General features: G+C 39.0%; 1 protein-coding gene across 1 annotated transcript in view; it reads right to left on the reverse strand.

Annotated features, from left to right (window-relative positions):
* The window catches only part of LOC109935784 (epiphycan), a 36,849-nt gene extending 20,838 nt beyond the window's left edge, over window positions 1-16,011 (reverse strand). Inside the window, exons 1-2 of the mRNA XM_048607940.1 lie at window positions 15,842-16,011; window positions 14,382-14,597 (exon numbers count right to left, since the gene is read on the reverse strand). Of these exons, the coding sequence (XP_048463897.1) occupies window positions 14,382-14,588 (207 nt within the window). The 5' untranslated portion in view covers window positions 14,589-14,597; window positions 15,842-16,011. The remainder of the gene's footprint in view (window positions 1-14,381; window positions 14,598-15,841) is intronic.
* Between the last annotated feature and the right edge of the window lie 1,053 nt (window positions 16,012-17,064).

The following is a 17,064-nucleotide window of genomic DNA, read 5'->3' on the forward strand; positions in this document are numbered from 1 at the left end:
ACTACAGCCACATCACCTTTCTTAGTACCTGCCTACGGAACCAGATTTCTGAAGAAGGGTCCAGGCCCGAAACGTCAGCCTTCCTGCTCCTCTGATGCTGCTTGGCCTGCTATGTTCATCCAGCTCTACACCTTGTTATCTCAAATTCTCCAGCATCTGCAGTTCCTACTATCTCAGCTATTACCTTGTTAACTTGGAACAGGCCCAGAAGTCAAGTAGATTACCATTGCTCCTAATTAATATTTAAAGAAATAATGTTCTTCTACAATTTATTTGTCACTTAATCTCGTGGATTGGGTGGATAAGATGATATTTAATGTAGAGCATTGTGGAGTGATTCATTTTGGTAGGTTGCTAGGGCAAAGGGGTCTGCGGTATAAGGCAAAAATCATCAAACGTGGCACAACAGGTTAAGAAAGCCATTAATGAAGCATATGAAAATCTGGTTGGGCTTTATTTTACCCAGTTCTGGACATGACACTTCGGGAAGGAACATGACACGTTGGTGCAAGAAGATTCCTGAGAGTTGTTGCAGGGATGAGGAATGTCAGTTACGTGGAGTTAATGTAACTACAGCTATTCTCCTTGGAAAAGCAAGGAGTTTTGATTGAGGTGTTCAGAATCATGAGAGGTCTGAACAGAGTAGATAGGAGAAACTCTGTCCATTGCTGGAAGGATTGAAAACTAGACCTCACAGATTTGAGATGTTTGATTTAAAAAAGTGACATCAATATGCAGAGACATATTTCTCCACCAGTGAGCGATTAGAGAGTACACTGTCCAAGAGTGTGCTGGAGGTGGGTTTGATCATAGATTTCAAAAAAGAATGGGACATTTTTTTGAAGAGGAAAATACTGAATAACAAGAAAAATGGTTGGGGTAGTGGAACAGTTAAATTATTCTTGCAGAGATCTGGCACGGATAGGACAGACTGAATGGCCTCCATTTGTGCTGGAATCATTCTACAGTTCTACTAAATCAGTGCAGTTTTGTCTCCCCCTTTTCCTGGTGTATTGAATCATTTAAAGATATGTACCACAAATGAACACAGCCCTCTCGGAAAAATATGTTTGCAATAAAAGGAACATTTTAAATTTTAAGATCTCATTTGTATTTTCCACATGGTTAATAACTACTAATTTTATGTAATCATTATTTTAAAATAGATGTATCTGTTTGAAAATATTGCATAGTTAATATTATGATTGTATTTGAAGGTTAGCCTACTTAATCCACTAACTCCGAACCTGAGCTGAGTTCTAAATTCATGTGTGAATGTTATTGTTGCAATTACTAGAATTTTCAATTCAACAATACTTAATTCATTGTAAGTTGCTTTGGGACATCTTAAGGTTTTGCAAGGTACTACACATTCATTTTGTACTATTGGTTTTTAATATAGATTAGCGGTATATACGAAACTTTTTAAAATTTTTAAATAACACCTTTTAAATTTTGAAACAATGTTATATATAAAAATTATCAATGGGCTTGGGTTAGATGGCGCTGTACTAATAAAGTTACTAGACTGACAATCCAGGAGCTATTCTTTTGTGTACAAATCCCAGTGTAGCAACTGGTAAAATTTAAATTAAATTAATAAATCTGGAATTGTAAAATAGGTCTCAGTAATGGTTATGATGAAACTATCTGTAGTTGTTGTGAAAACCCATGTTGTTCACTAATGCTCCTTTGTGAAAGAAAAGCTGCTATCCTGCCCTGGTCAAGTTTACTGTGACTCCAGACCCATAGCAATGTGGCTGACTTTTAACTGCCCTTCTGAAATGGCACTAGCAAGTCATTCAGTTCAAAGGCAATGAAGGATGGGCAATAGATTTTGGCCCTGCCAGCAATGCTCACACTTTATGAAATACTGAATGTTTTCCCACAAGTCTTGTCCCATTCCTTATTATACTAAAACAGAAAAATATTTCTTAATTCTTTAGGCACCTACCCGTGTTTTTTTTAAATTTAGTTCATCAGATGTGGATGTCAATGACTTGACCAGCATTTATTGCCCATCCATAATTACCCTGAAGAAGGTGGTGGTGATCTGTCTTCTAGACAGCTGCAGTCTGTTGGGTGTAGGAAGACCCATAATGCTGTTAGCGGGGGAGTTCCAGGATCTTGACCCAGCAACACTGAAAGTACAGCAATATAGTTCTAAGTCAGGAAGTTTTATGACTTGAATGAGAGCTTGCAGATAAGGTGTTCCAATGCATCTGTTGCCCTTGTCCTTCTAGAGGATAAAGGTCATGGGTTTAGAAGATGCTGTCAAAGAAATCTTGGTGAGTTGCTGCGGTGCATTTTGCAGATGGTCTACACTGCTGCCATTGTTCTCTGGAAGTGTTATGATTCCGAGCCAAGCCAGCAATTTTATATTGAGATTGGCAGATTATTTTATGACCCCAGACCACACCACCAAATCTGGTTAGGGACCAGAAAACTTTTATTTTTAAAGCAAAGTGAAAGGTCCCGGGTTCTTAGTAAGAGAATAAAAGCCACAAATTTCTAATATTTTGAGTAAAGTTTACTAAGCAGCAACAGAAGAACATAAGATACAATGTACAATACATGTACATCTTATTTCTAACACCCAAAGTTGAAGTGATAAACGTGGGTAATGTACTCTGAACAAATACTCTTATGCATACAAATAACAAATGCTAACAAGACAGACTTCATGGATATTTCAGTAACTCCCCCCAGACATTAAGACACAGTGCATCATCAAATGTCATGAAACTTCACAATGGATTGTATTTCTTTATTTTTGCTGGTCAGGCCTTGAAACTCACTTCAAGAGCCATTCGTCATGGACTGGTCCTGTTCTGGTTGATCACCCTCCTATCTTAGGTTCATGTCTCCTGGACTTTGAAAAACGAAATCCAGTACTTTCTCAGAGCCATACTTCAGGTTTTAACTGACAGCTAATTTCTCCAAGCTAAAAGCTGCCTTTGAGTTTTATGCTCAGTTCTTATCTTGCTGAGTTGAAGGAAGCAAACATTGCTTATAGCTTTTGTGGGTGGCACGGTGGCTCAGTGGTTAGCACTGCTGCCTCACAGCGCCAGGAGTCACTGTCTGTGTGGACTTTACGCATTCTTCCTGTGTCTGCATGGGGTTCCTGTGGATGCTCCATTTTCCACCCACTGTCCAAAGATGTACTGGTTAGGTGGATTGACCATGCTAAATTGCTTATAGTGTTCAGGGATGTGCAGGGTAGGAATTTTAGCCATGGGAAATGCACGGTTACAGGAATAGGGTAGGGGAGTAGGCTGCTCTTTGGAGGATCGGTCTGGACTCAATAGGCCGAATGGCCTACTTCCACATTGCAGAGCTTCTATGATTTTAAATTCACCCCTCTCACTGAGGTTTTAATACAAGTAGGCTTCTGTTGAGCCCTTCACTGCTGCCCCCAACACAGAGCCAGTGACCGTCTCAAGTGTGAAGTTTCTTCTGAGTCCTAACTCCAACTCATTGCTGTTAGAACTTCTTCTTGAGTTTGTCCTAAGAACAGGAAGCCATCCTACTGCTTTTGACTCATTCTTTGCAAGACACCATAAATCAGCACTCCTAAAACGCATTCTGCCCCTGGCTCTGTCCCTTTTTCCAATTATTTGCACCCTGGAAGTGCATTTCAGTGTTCCCCAACCTCCACTACTCCCACTGCCCCTCAACTGTTCTTTAGAAACCCTTGAAATTGGCTCCAGTCTTGTTATAGAGCAGATGTGTGTGTTGTCACCCAACAACTCTTGAACGGAGTGTACCATAACTGTCAGAGTTCACAGAGAACATTGTCTTTCCTGGTACCACTGTACATACAGAAAATCGATTTCATTGGAGAGATTTAGGGAGGTAATTCCAGAGCTTTGGGCTTTGGCAGCCTGTAGGCATGGTCACCAATAGCAGAGTGATTAAATTAAGTGATGTCCAACAGGATAAAATTAAAGGAATAAGGATGTCTTGGAGGGTTGAAGGGTTATACAACTGGAGGTGCAAATGTACATTGAGGAGTATGGGCTGTGAAGAGGTTTGAAAACATGGATGACCTTTTTAAAAACAAGGCATTGCTTAATCAGCAACCAATATGGCAGCAAGCTTAGATGTGATGGGTGAACAGCTCTTGGTGAGAATTTAGACGTGGATAATGACGTTTTGGATAATTTCAAATTTATCGAAAGTGGAAGATGGGAGGTTTGATAGGAATGCATGGGAATAGGCAAGTTCACAAAGGTGTGGTTGAGGATGAGGAGATGTGTGGAATTGAGGCAGTGTCAGGTGATATTCAGGTGATGATCTTGGTAGTTTCAGAGAAATCACTAGATAAGCATACTGGAATAGGTTTCCTTGCCCTGAACCTGAGGACATATCTATGGGATCATTTAGGTGTGATAAGTACAGAGAAACTGGAAAACTACACAAACATACAGTGAATGCCACATTTCACCAAATTTAAATGAATGGAAAGAAAGGGCGTGCACTCCTGTTCCTGCAATTCCCTCATAATACCTATGCCTAGGTGAGCCAATAGACCTGCCCTCACCACCAGGAAAATCTACTCTGCTGTGTTCTGCAGATTGACACATTCTGGAAAATAGTCCCAGAAGGCAATGATACATTTTAAATGGGCCTTTTCCTATGAGTTTTGAGTGGCTACTTTATGTCCTAAGACAACACTGAATCTTCAACAATACATTTGATGCTAAAGTTGAATGTAGCTATAGTTCTAGTTAGAATGAGGCATCTTAAAACACATCAATTTCTGGTCTAGGTAGCCTCTACCTTGAGGTGCACAAAGAAATTTGTGTTGTCCTCGTTGAGGCCCTTGCTAATATATTTAGCAGCTCACTCAGATCCTAGGATCCTTCCCTATGGACCAGCAAAGAATTCCATATTTATGATAGAAATAAGAGGGAATCTCTTCTCTCAGAGGGTCATTGGTCTTTGGAAAACTCTCCCTGGAAAGCAGTGAAGGCTGAGTCACAATATATTCAAAGCTGAGTTAGACAGATTTTTGATCGGCAATGGAGCCACGGGTAATGGTGGTCATGAGGAAAATGGGGTTAAGGCCACAATCGATTCAGCCGTGATCTTATTGAATGGCAAAAGAGGGTTGAGGGACTGAATGGCATATTCCTGTCCCTATTTCATTTGACCTTACATGGCGTCAACAGAAGTAAAAGGACAATGGGTCACACAAGGAAATTACAGGCCCGTTACCTTGATTTCCATTCTGATAACCGAAAGGAATTAGGTCTATGGCTTGCAATCGCTTGGACAGAAATGAAGTCTTAAGAGACTTGCAACATTGTTCCCAGAAAAGAATGTCATGACTCGTCAATCTAGTGGAGCTTTTTGAAGATGTTCTGTGTTGATAGATATAGATAGGCTGGTTGAAACACTTTGAACAATATGCCATGCAATAGGCTACATAATAAGATAGGGCTTTTTGGGATTAGTGAGCAGATTTTAAGGTTGGATAAGGAACTGGTTTCAATCTCATGCTCAGAAGGTTTTTATGAGTATTTTTATGATGACTGATTACTACTGGAGTTTCTCAAGGATGTAAGCATGTTTTTCCTACCATCCCATGGTCTGGATAAAAACATGGATGTTAGGAGGATGAAAAGATTTGTGCAAATGTGAAATGAGACAAAACATCAAGTAAATCTAATTATTGTGGAGAAATGGACCTGGATCTGGTGATTGCCATTATATATTAACTATTATATAATGTTAATCAGATTATAGTTTATGGATGAAGGTTGGTATAGATCCCAAGAATGTGTACACTATGTAATATAATAATAATATAATAATTAATATAATAATATTGTGATATGATATACCTAAGATCGTTAATGAAAGAAAGATCCAGATTTCATGGTGCATGAATCAAAGCAAGTTCATGACCAGTGCTATGAGGCAGAAGCACAGAAAGTTTTAAGACATATTATCAAGACAGCTAAATGAAAAGCAAAAATACTGTGCTCTCTCTTTCTAAGAATTTGGATAGACCTTGTCTAGAATATCATGCTCAGTTTTGGTCTCCTCATGTTATGGGTAATATCAAGGTAGAAAATGTTCAGATGAAGGTTACTAGACAGATATCTACGTTTGAAAGTGTAATGTTACCATGACAGGCTAAGAGTCAAAGGAATTAGATTTAATCTATTGGATAGCAAAGCAGTGTGTTCACCCCAAATACTGTCTTGTATAACATAATGGTTCTGAAAGGGTTAATGTTAGGGACTGCATTAGGATCCACTCAATCTGTCTCAATCAGTCTTTATGGAGGATCACTGAGTCCAGTTTAGATCCTGTTGGGTCAGACACTTCACCCCTGGCTTGTTGTCTAAATAGCCACTGCATTCTACATCTTGTTGTTAAGACAAGTATCTTTACTTGGCAAGATTTACTCGTGGTTCGTCTTCATGTTAACTCGATAGACCCTTTTAAGTAGGACAGTGGTAATGTCTCTACCTCTGAGCCAGGATGCCCGTATTCAAATTCCATCTGCTCCAGAGGTGTGTAAAAACATCTCTGAACAGGTTGATTAGAAAATATCTAGAAAGAAGGGGTGGTGGCAGCCACCTACCCCAGGTATTAACCAGTAGTGATTGCTTCCAAAAACATCTAACACTATTTCATCAGTGGCATCATTAAGATTCCTTCTGTCATAGGATCAGAAGTGGGGATGTTCACTGATGATTCCAGTATTCAGAACTATTCATAACTCTTCAGATTGTGAAATAATCCTTTTCTAAATACAGGAAGACCTGGACAACATTCATATTTGCCCTGTTAAGTTGCAAGTAACATTCGCGCCACACAATTGCCTGGCAAAAGGCAGTGTCATCTCTAAATTCTCCATCATCAATACTCTGGGGACGACCATTGACCAGAAATTGAACTGGACCAGCCCTTTAAAATACTGTGGTTAAAAAAGCACAGGAAAGGACTGGGAATTCTCAGGCGAGTAGATAATCTCCTGACTCCCCTAGGTTTACCATCCATGAGGCACATGTTAGGAGTATGAAAGAATATTCTTCATTTGTCTCGATGAGAGAAACTCCAACAATGCTCAGGAAACTTAGCACCATCGATGACAAAAAAGCCCATTTGAGTGAAACCCCATCCACCACTTAAGCATTAATTTCCTCCACCATTGGTGTGCAGTGGCAACAGAGTGTACCATAAATGAGATAGCATATTGTACTGCCTGCGATAACTCACCAAACTTTCTTCGACACCACTGTATGAACCTCTGACCTCTACCACCTAGAAACAAATGGGCAGCAGTTCATGGGAACACCACCTTCTGTAAGTTTCTCTCCAAACCACACACCGTCCTGACTTAGAATATATGAAAATCCTTGAACTCCCTCTTGCAAAATACTGTGGATGTACACTGACACCAGATGGACTGCCGCACTTGAAAAAGGCCACTCTCTATCATCTTCTCAAGGGCAATAACTCATCAGTGATGCTCATATCTAAAGAATGAATTTAAAAATTGCATTAAATAGGGAATGCTGTATCAGAATTGTTACCTCAGAGGTTTTGGTCTATGGATGTACATTTCTTGCTCATAGAGTCAGTGTAGATTTAATCCAAGTGTTGAAATGGGAGTTGGACAACTTCTGAACTGTGACATATATTATAAGAGATTCCTGCAACAGACAATTGGTAGTGATTGATCCTCTTTGGGTAGATTTGCTGTCACCATATCTTCTTGTAATGCTAATCTACAAGCCTTTTCATTACTAACTGGTGAAGGATTAACCACTGTAAAGTTTTCAGCAGAAGGGGTACATACTTGAGTAACAAGAAGTAGTTTATTACATATCAGATTACATTAGTTTAAAACCAGTTATCTACATTAACATAGGGAAGAGATATTGTTATTGCGTAAGAAATAGTAGTTTGATCATGTCCATAGACCTGACAGCTAGAGGTCCCAGAGGACTCCCCTCTCATTAGAGAGAGAAAACTGGTGGTAGATTAACCTGAGAGCCAATACCCCTCAGCTGAGGGGCAAGGTTGGAAAGGAGAGTTTTTCATGGTAACCTCAGTTGATGTGAGAATTGAACCAAAATTCACTGTATCACTCACCAGCCATCCAGCCAACTAAGCTAATCACACCTTGGTTGAACTGATGACTGTGAAATGCTTTGGGGTGGGGCCCCAAGGTTGTGAAAAACACTAAATGAATGCAGTTTTACTCCATCTTACTTTCCCACTTTCTGAGGTGGGAGATTGAGCTCCATGAAGGTTTGCAACTCATGGCAGAACTAGTGGCATGGAAATATAATGGTTCTGTTAGTGGCCTTGTTATCACAAGGCCTGAACCTATCCAGAACCAGGAAATAAAATTCCATCTGCCAGTAGGGGTGTCTAAATTTAGGAAATAAAATAAAACTGGAATAAAAAGCCGTTATTATTAATGAAGACTATGAAAGGGCAGGATTGTCTGGCTCACTGAATTCTTTGCAGGGAAGATATCTGTCATTCTTCTCCAATCTAACCTATAGGTGACTTCAGGCCCACTTATGGTTGATTCTTAGCTGCCTTCTGAATTTTTAAAACATTCATTTGTGGGATGTAGGCATTGCTGGCTGGGCCAGCATTTCTTGCCTGTCCCTAGTTGCCCTTGAGCTGCCTTCTTGAACCACTGCAATCCTCCTGCTGTGGGTTCACCCACAACACCATTAGGGAGGGAATTCCAGGATGTTGACTTAGCAACAGTGAAGGAACAGTGATATATTTCCAAGTTAAGATGGCAAGTGGCTAAGAGGGGAACTTGAAGGTGGTGGTGTTCCCACATATCTGCTGCCCTTGTCCTTCTAGATGGAAGTGGTTGTGGGTTTGGAAGGTGCTATCTGAGCATCTTTGGTGAATTTCTGCAGTGCACCTTGTAGATAGTACGCACTGCTGCTACTGAGTGTCAGTGGTGAAGAATGTGGATGCTCGTAGATGTAATGACAATCAAGAGGGCTGTTTTATGCTGGATGGTGTCAAGCTTCATGAGTGTTGTTGGGGCTGGACTCATCCAGGCAAGTGGGGAGTATTCCATCACACTCCTGACTTGTGCCTTGTAGATGGTGGACAGGCTTTGGGGAATCAGGAGATGAGCTACTCGTTGTAGTATTCCTAGTCTCTGACCTGCTCTTGCACCCACTGTGTTTATGTGGTTAGTACAGATGGTCAATGATAGTCTCCAGGATGTTGATAGTGGGAGATTCAGGGATGGTAGCCCCATTGAATGTCAAGAAGAGTTGGTTAGATTGGCCTAGACACTAGTGTTGCTTTCAAAGATTCAAAGATTTCATCACCACTTCCACAAGAGCCAATTAAATGTGCAGTTAATCCTAGCCTTATCTCCAACACTCACATTCCCATGGAAGAATAAAAATGAAATGCCTGCTGGCATTTCTGACCTCACTGGATGCAGACGCTCACTTGCAGCAGAGGCCTGCACAGCTGCACAGGACCATGGAAATTTCACTGATTTCCATACTCCATGACATGCAGCAGATGTCTTTACAGAACCTAGGCACTGCAATACTGAAGCCAGTGCTCTGATAATCTCTCTGACTGAGATCGGCAGCTGCAAGACAGATTGGGACTGAGGAAAAGCATGATACTGTGGATGCTGGAAATCTGAAATAAAAACACAAAGTGTTGGAGAAACTCAGTGGGTCTGGCAGCGCCTAAAGAGAGAGAAACTAGATTTAATTTTTAGAGTCTAGTTCTAAAGAAGTCATAGTGGACTTGATTTAGTTTTCCCAGCCACCATTAGTTCTGAAGAAGGGTCACCAGACCCAAAACGTTAACTCTTATTTTTTCTTCACAGATGCTGCCAGATCTGCTGAGCTTTTCCAGCTACTTCTGTTTTTGTTCTTAATTTATTTCTATCTGGGAATGAGTCTGCCTTCCCCTAACAAATGTGATCCTGAATATTTAAAAAAATATTGCAGTGCCTAAGTTCTGTAAAGACATCTGCTGCACGTCATGGATTAATGTGAACTTCAACAGTCAAAAAAGTAATTTGTCTTTATTAATCAAAAATTCTAATTGGTTACGATTTGATGCAATGATTTTCTGGCCTCATCTTTTTGCTGGGAGAGAGTGCTGGTTCAGTCATTCTGGAATTATTCTCCACCCAGAAACTTCATAAGTCCCTAACAAGCTAAAATATAAGTCATTTTGTTACTAGGGTTCAACTTCCCATAGTCAGAGTTTCAGATTAGTACTTGAGATTGATAAAATGCCACAAACAGAGAAGGCATTGCATTGTCCTTCCTAAGGTTGCATGCCTCTAACAGCAAAATAAAATCGCTTTTGATTTGCAAGTTAAGCAGAACTAGGCTATTTTAGACAATCAAATTGTAATATTCAAGATTTGGTGCCAGTTTCTAAAATTGCAATTCATCTCTTACATTCAAGCGGTTTAGGCACATAGTTCATGATACTTCCATATCAAGGTCAGGACTTTCACAAATTGCAATTAAATTAATGACAAAACAGTGTAGATCAAAGATGAAGGGGTGGAGGGGGGTCGGCGTTGGTGCCAGGAATATTGACCAAGACCTCACAATATGGAATTTGTTACAACTATCTCGGAACGTAGAGGGCCTTACCATCTAAATGACTCACTCACTACAATGAAGGGTCAACTTATAAAGCTCTGAAGTGGGGCTTGAACATTCTGAGTCATAGCTGGGAGTGGGGTTTGGTGCTTTCATAAAGCCAAGGTTGAATTTTTGTTAATAAGGATTGAAATGTAATCTCATTTCAGCAATTCCATTTACTACAAGGATAAAACTTAAAATCTCCTGGATGCATAAGGCAGTCATGCTTATATGTGTTTCCGTGACTGGAACAGGTCACTAAAGCCAATAGGTCGAGGGTTGACAATCAGTAACAAGTGTAGATGAACAGGGCCTCCTACTTTTATGCCTGCCATTGGTGTACAGGAAGGATTTACACTCACAAAACCAACCTGTTCAGTCACATTTTGAATACATCTTCCATGACATCAAGTACTCAACTGGGAATAAACTTTTGAGCTTCTAGCTCAGAGGCAGAGACATGACTCAAGATTGATGCCACTCCAACAGCTCACCAGCATTGCAGGACCACGTTCTTTAAATTGGCAGCAACCGTGAGCTCTGTCCTTACTTTAAAAATCATACTGGCTCCTAACTTTGCACGATACGGTCAATCTGAATTTATTTTTAACCAATTTGAATTATTTTCTGTTGGCTTGCCACCAGCTTTGAGGAACACCCAGCAGTTAGTGGAATGATACAGTTGATGGACTCCAGTGGCTTAGTTCTGCTCATTGTTGCAGGGTCAACTTGAAACTGGAGCTGGGACGATGAAGTTGCAAAGTGTTTGAAGAGGGGCAGAAATGACGCTATTGTGGGTGTGGAAATTTATGAAAGAACGTTTTTAAAATCTCAGCATTCTTTTGTTGAAAGGTGAGTTATTAAATAAGGAATAAAACATTTTCAAAATGTTTTTCCTTAATTGCAACATATTCTAAAATCAATAAGACATTTGTGTGGATTTTTGTTTTAATCTTATATTGGTTTCAATTCAGTTTTGTGACATGATTTAATACTGGTTTAATCATTGATGTTAAATTTCCATCTGTTTCAGTGAGTTTGTTAATCTGATAAAAAGTTAAACAACTGTTGTAACAATAATAAAGACAGAAAATCACATTGGTCTGTAAACCAGTCTGTCAAAAGTAAAACAGAGAAAAATTTGGAATGTATTTGTGGCTGCTTTATTTGTTAGTTGTTTTTGTTGAATATTTCAGTGATAATTGCCGGTTTTGAAAAAGGTAATGTTTTCATTAGGATTGGTGACTGTCATGTTCAAGATATTTTGTGTCATTTTTCTGTGCATTTTATAAGATTCTGTCAGCTGTGGCAGAGGAGCAGTAATCTTACTTGTGCACCAAGAAAGTTGTGCTTTCGGGCTCCACTTCAGTGACCGGCATACATAAATCTAAATTGACACCCTAGCATCAAACTGAGGTCGTGCTGTCCTATTGGTGGTGTCGATCTTTATACGAAACATTAACTTATGCTCTGTCTGCTCTCTCAGGTAAATGTAAAAAGTCCTATAATACTGTTTCAAAGAGCAGAAGTATTATCTCTGATGTCCAGAACAATAATTGACCCTCAATCAACATCCAAAACAGATTATCTGGTCATTGTCACATTCTTTTGTTTTAATTGGCTTCCACATTTGCTACACCTCAAAAGTATCTACATTTGAAAAGTACGTTATAATTATGCTCCTGCAGAATGACAGCAGGGACATAATGGGTCAAATGGCCTCCTCTTGTGCTGCGATTATTATACAATTCCACTTAATTGCCTGTAAAGTGCTTTGTGACATCCTGAGATCATGAAAGACAGTGTATAGATGTAAATATTTTCTATTGATCTTGCACTGAGTCAGGTAATCACACACTGTTATATTTTTGCACTGGAAATTTATTGTCTTTGATGACATACAAGATTAGCAAAAGGCAGATTATCACCGTAATTAAGTTTTTGAAGGTAAAACTTGAAACCCAGTGGGTTATCATTTTATTGGGTTTATACCCTAAAGTTTATAAGTTCCCGTTACCTTGGTGACTTTGCTATGTCTCTTAGCCCAGTATGTGCGGGTTTATGATTTGGGCTGTTGCAGTGATATTAGAAGGGACTGTCAGTCTTGTTTGTGGTCATTTTGTTGTGTATGAAGGATTTGTTGATTAGCAAAACATGAATGAATATAAAGCCACATGTTGGTGTGAAATGTGTTGCAGAGTAAGCCTCAGATGATGGAAAGTTGGTGTAGTGGTTTATTGATTTTTAGAGGTATATATACATGTGCTTGAGTAACTGAGCCGTTCCTAGAAATTGCACTTTGCATTTGTGGGCAGTTTTTTTTTACCTCAATGGCCAGACAAATTTCCTGACATTTATTTAACGCTAATCTCTATTGGTTCAGGATTTCCATCAAATGCCTATTTTAATTTTTTTTTCATTTTAATAGTAGAACACAGCATTTTAATGTCTTCAAGTTACATGTATTATGTGAAGAGTCTTGAGATACTTAAACATTTAAATTTATTTATTTATTTTGTTCTAAGTGCATTCAACCTCCTTGCATTTTGGCTATAACGGGTGTAAGTACCTTTTTTAAATTACATTTTCAAGCTGATATCTCCACTTAATTTTGAATCATGAAGATAGAAGTTGTAGTGCTTGCTAATGGGAGTGTAATCTTGGCCAGGTTTGCTACATTGTTTACAGTACTTTGTAACTACATTTTAAACTCAATCAATAAATGCTCCTTTTGATATCATATTCTTTTGCTTGGAACAACTTACAACTTGGGAGCAGCAAGTACTCAATCATAACGATATTTTTCAACTATAATCTATAACATTTATCAAATATCTGACGCAGCCACCTACTAGGAGCGGAAGGGTCATTCTAATTATTTTTCTCAGATACTTGGGCAATGGGAAACTGTTGCTATGTTCCACCCCCAACTGAAACTGCAGGAATTCAGACTGGTGAGCTTAATTGACAGCCTGTGAAGCAGGAACGTCTGACTGTCTATAATTCCTGAGCTGTATGTAGGCAGTGACTTAAACCTTGCCATCTTTGGTTCATTAGTGTTGAACCCACCTTGCTGGTCAAAAAGGTCACATTCCAGAATCAAATTGTTGAATTCAGGTTGTAATTCAACTGAAACAACTGTTCCAGAAACAAGCTCAGGAATCAGCACTGCTCGGTTCGTTAGAAAAGGTTTCTAAAATAGAAAACTGTCTAAACTAGACTGCAGCAGAATTATTTTTAAAGAGGAATACATTATATCATATAATAGTCCAAAAGTACCTTCATTCCTTCCATGGAATAAAATGATTGCTGGGGAGTAAAACTGTCACATGCTGTAGTATTTACTTTTCTATGGTATCATGATTATTGGTTTATCATGAATGAAAAAAACAATCGTAATTCTCCGACAATAGATCAACAGAAGTTATTATGACTCTGTTTTGTGACTTTATCAAAAGAAATGTGATATATTCAGTCAAAGCTAGCTCTAACCCTGAATGACTCATTTAATTTAACCACTTATCCCACTGGAATCAAGGCTAATTTAATAAACAACACCGACACAGGGCAATCTGTATAATATTCCCTACAAGCTATTGCCAGTTTCAAAATGAGGTAGCTATATTTGGCACAGTGACAAAGCCCACTATTGAATAGTTAAAGTGATAGGAACTTAATTTTGCAGAGTTAGAAACAAAAGTATGTAACAGATCATTTGTCCTCGGAAAAGATAAAACCATTCATTACCAGTGGTTCGTCAATAATCAGGTCATCCTTATACTCAAAGAAATTTCTTGGATCCTGATTCACATAACCATGTTCTTCTAAAAGATCAACGGGTAATGATTGTGTCTGTTTCAATTTCCTTGCTTTCTCCTCATTTTTTGTAGGGGCAGCAAGAACAACCTCAAGGATTAGAAGTCCCGACAGTACTACAGAGGCAAAGGTCTTCATTCTTGGACTCTTGAAGAAATAAATAAATTGTTCCATTAATATTCCAGAGAATGGCAATGCTCTATTACAATAAGTTACAAGAGATCTATTTATAATTTGCGAAGCTAAAATTTCATCGCAGTTTCTTTTGCTATAGCTTGATTATGATCCTGTCATAATGAAGTACTTATTCTTTGCAAATTTATAAAGCAAGGATATAATTTTACTGAAGGAAAGAAACTATTTAGGACAAAGCTAATATAACTCAAATGCTTGTTTCTTCAGAAAATTGTTTCCATTTCAAACAACACCTTCTTGTATACATATATAACAAATTATATTCAGTCAATGCAGGCTGGCTACTTTTTTTCATTGCATTTCTATTTACAGACAAAATTTGCTGCATGAAAGCAGGTCTGTGTATGGTGTTTCTCTAGTCATGACTATATGAAATTCCTTTGGGACCAGAGGACTGCTGCGCAACCCATGTCTTTCACACTGGTTTCCTTTTCAGGCCTCTTCACATAAAGTCTGAAGCCAAAAGGTAAAATATTGAGACAGACAAGCTACAGTGAAGCCTTGTGACTCTTAATAGCCAATATACTCAATGTGGCTCAAAGACTGTAAATTGGAGTCAAACTAGCTCCTCAAAGACTGTAGTCAAGTCAACTTTTATTTTAATGAACACCTGAGATTACCTCAGATTCAGAAATAGTTTCTTCTTTTAAATGTAAATAAAATATGATGGGCTTATCAGTGATTTCCTCCACTGTTTTTTATAGGAGCATAAGTTTCTGTTGCATAAGCACTTTTGCAAATAAAGAGTTGAGATAATTAAAGTTACAAAAGCAGGCAAGCGATTTTACTTTGTTTAGCACACGGTATCTTTCTGGGTCTTATTTTACATGGCTGAATGAAGCTCCTGGCGTTCTCCCTGTTAAGTTTAAAGGTAGAACAGTTTGTTCTTTGCTCTTCCTTTTGTCCTTGTATAGAATTTAGGTTTTTATGGTCAAGCGTGATTAAAGCTATTAATTTTATTATTAATGAGCAAATGCCTTCACTATCAGTTTTGCATTTGCCACACAAAAAAATTGTCTGAACTGATTCATTGTTGCTGTCATTCATGCAGGATGATGAAGAATTTGACACCAAGAACAGTTAAACAAGATTGACACTTGAGTAGTTGATTGCTTGGCTTGTAATTTTATATTGATAAAAGCCAAAGAATTAATGCCTCCAGATGCTTTAAACAAATCCAAAGCCCAAATACTCACCCTCAGCTGCTACCCTCTGAAATGGTCCAAAGTAGTAAGACGTAGGTCAGTGATGATGGAATTCAGGACTCCAGGAGGGAGGCTCATTTATCTGAACCAGGAGCTTCCCTTGAATGAAGTGGAGGTGGCTCTTAACCTGATATGTGGCTGCTGCCTGCTGCCTGCTGCTGCTCCTGAGTGGTGTTTGGGACAAAGTGTTTACTCTCCTGTAACCTAATACTACTGTATTACGTCTGCAAGTGTCCTGGCAAAAAAAACCACACAGCACCGCAAGATTCTCAAATGGGTTGTGTTCCATGAAGTAAAAACTGTCTCAGAATCTGCAGTGTAATACAGGCATGTCCTTTTGTGGTAGAGCTGGAAGAGCTGTGGAACAGGAACTTTATTAGTGATTGAATCTTCTCTCCAGAACAAGTGGGATTTAGCTGATGACTACTCATCTTCACTCCGATATGTTTAACTAAAAGACAACCACCTCAATCCGACACCACCCGTTCTACGAAGACCACTTTTATTCAGATTTTTACACAAATTTTATTGTCGTTTTGTTTTATGCAAGCTGTTACATTCTAAAATTATCTGGATGTTAATCACTTTATGTCAAATTAATTCAAACTCTGACAGGAAAGTTCTTGTCATACAAATGTTGCTTTGTAGCTCACTGTTAACTTCCAGCTGAAAATCGCTCTCTGATGATTTAAAAAATTCTGGATGACTGCTGGATTCTGTATTATGAAGAGAGGATGCAGGGGAGATTTACTATGGTATCCCTCACATTCGATTCTGGCCTCATGTGCCATTCCCTACCCAACCCACCACTCAGCAGAATATCGTGGAAAAATAACTGCTTTGTCATTTACTTTCATCTCTCTTAATACCTGCCTCTGGGAGGAAAACAGCCTGTAGTGGGGCAGAAATTTATGAGACAGGTGCTGGACTGTCAATATTCTGCTCCTCAACACTTATTAACAGAGGACTCTAAATCAGGCTTCTCCAAGCAGGCAAAAGTCTTGTCTCAGAGACTGCCCTTGTCTAAGTGAGCTGTTATGCAATGGCCCAATGACTTGGCTGAGCCCTGCTAACAACTACAACAAACTTCCTTACAACAAAGGCAACGGAGACAGAATTAATCTGAGTGTGGTATATTCTGGCTGAGGGGCAAAGCACAAAAAGGCAAGGCAAGGCAATGCAATGCAAGGCAAGGATGCTGTAAGCATCCAGGA

The sequence above is a fragment of the Rhincodon typus genome, chromosome 18, assembly GCF_021869965.1.
Source record: "Rhincodon typus isolate 14 chromosome 18, sRhiTyp1.1, whole genome shotgun sequence".
Lineage (NCBI taxonomy): Eukaryota > Metazoa > Chordata > Chondrichthyes > Orectolobiformes > Rhincodontidae > Rhincodon > Rhincodon typus.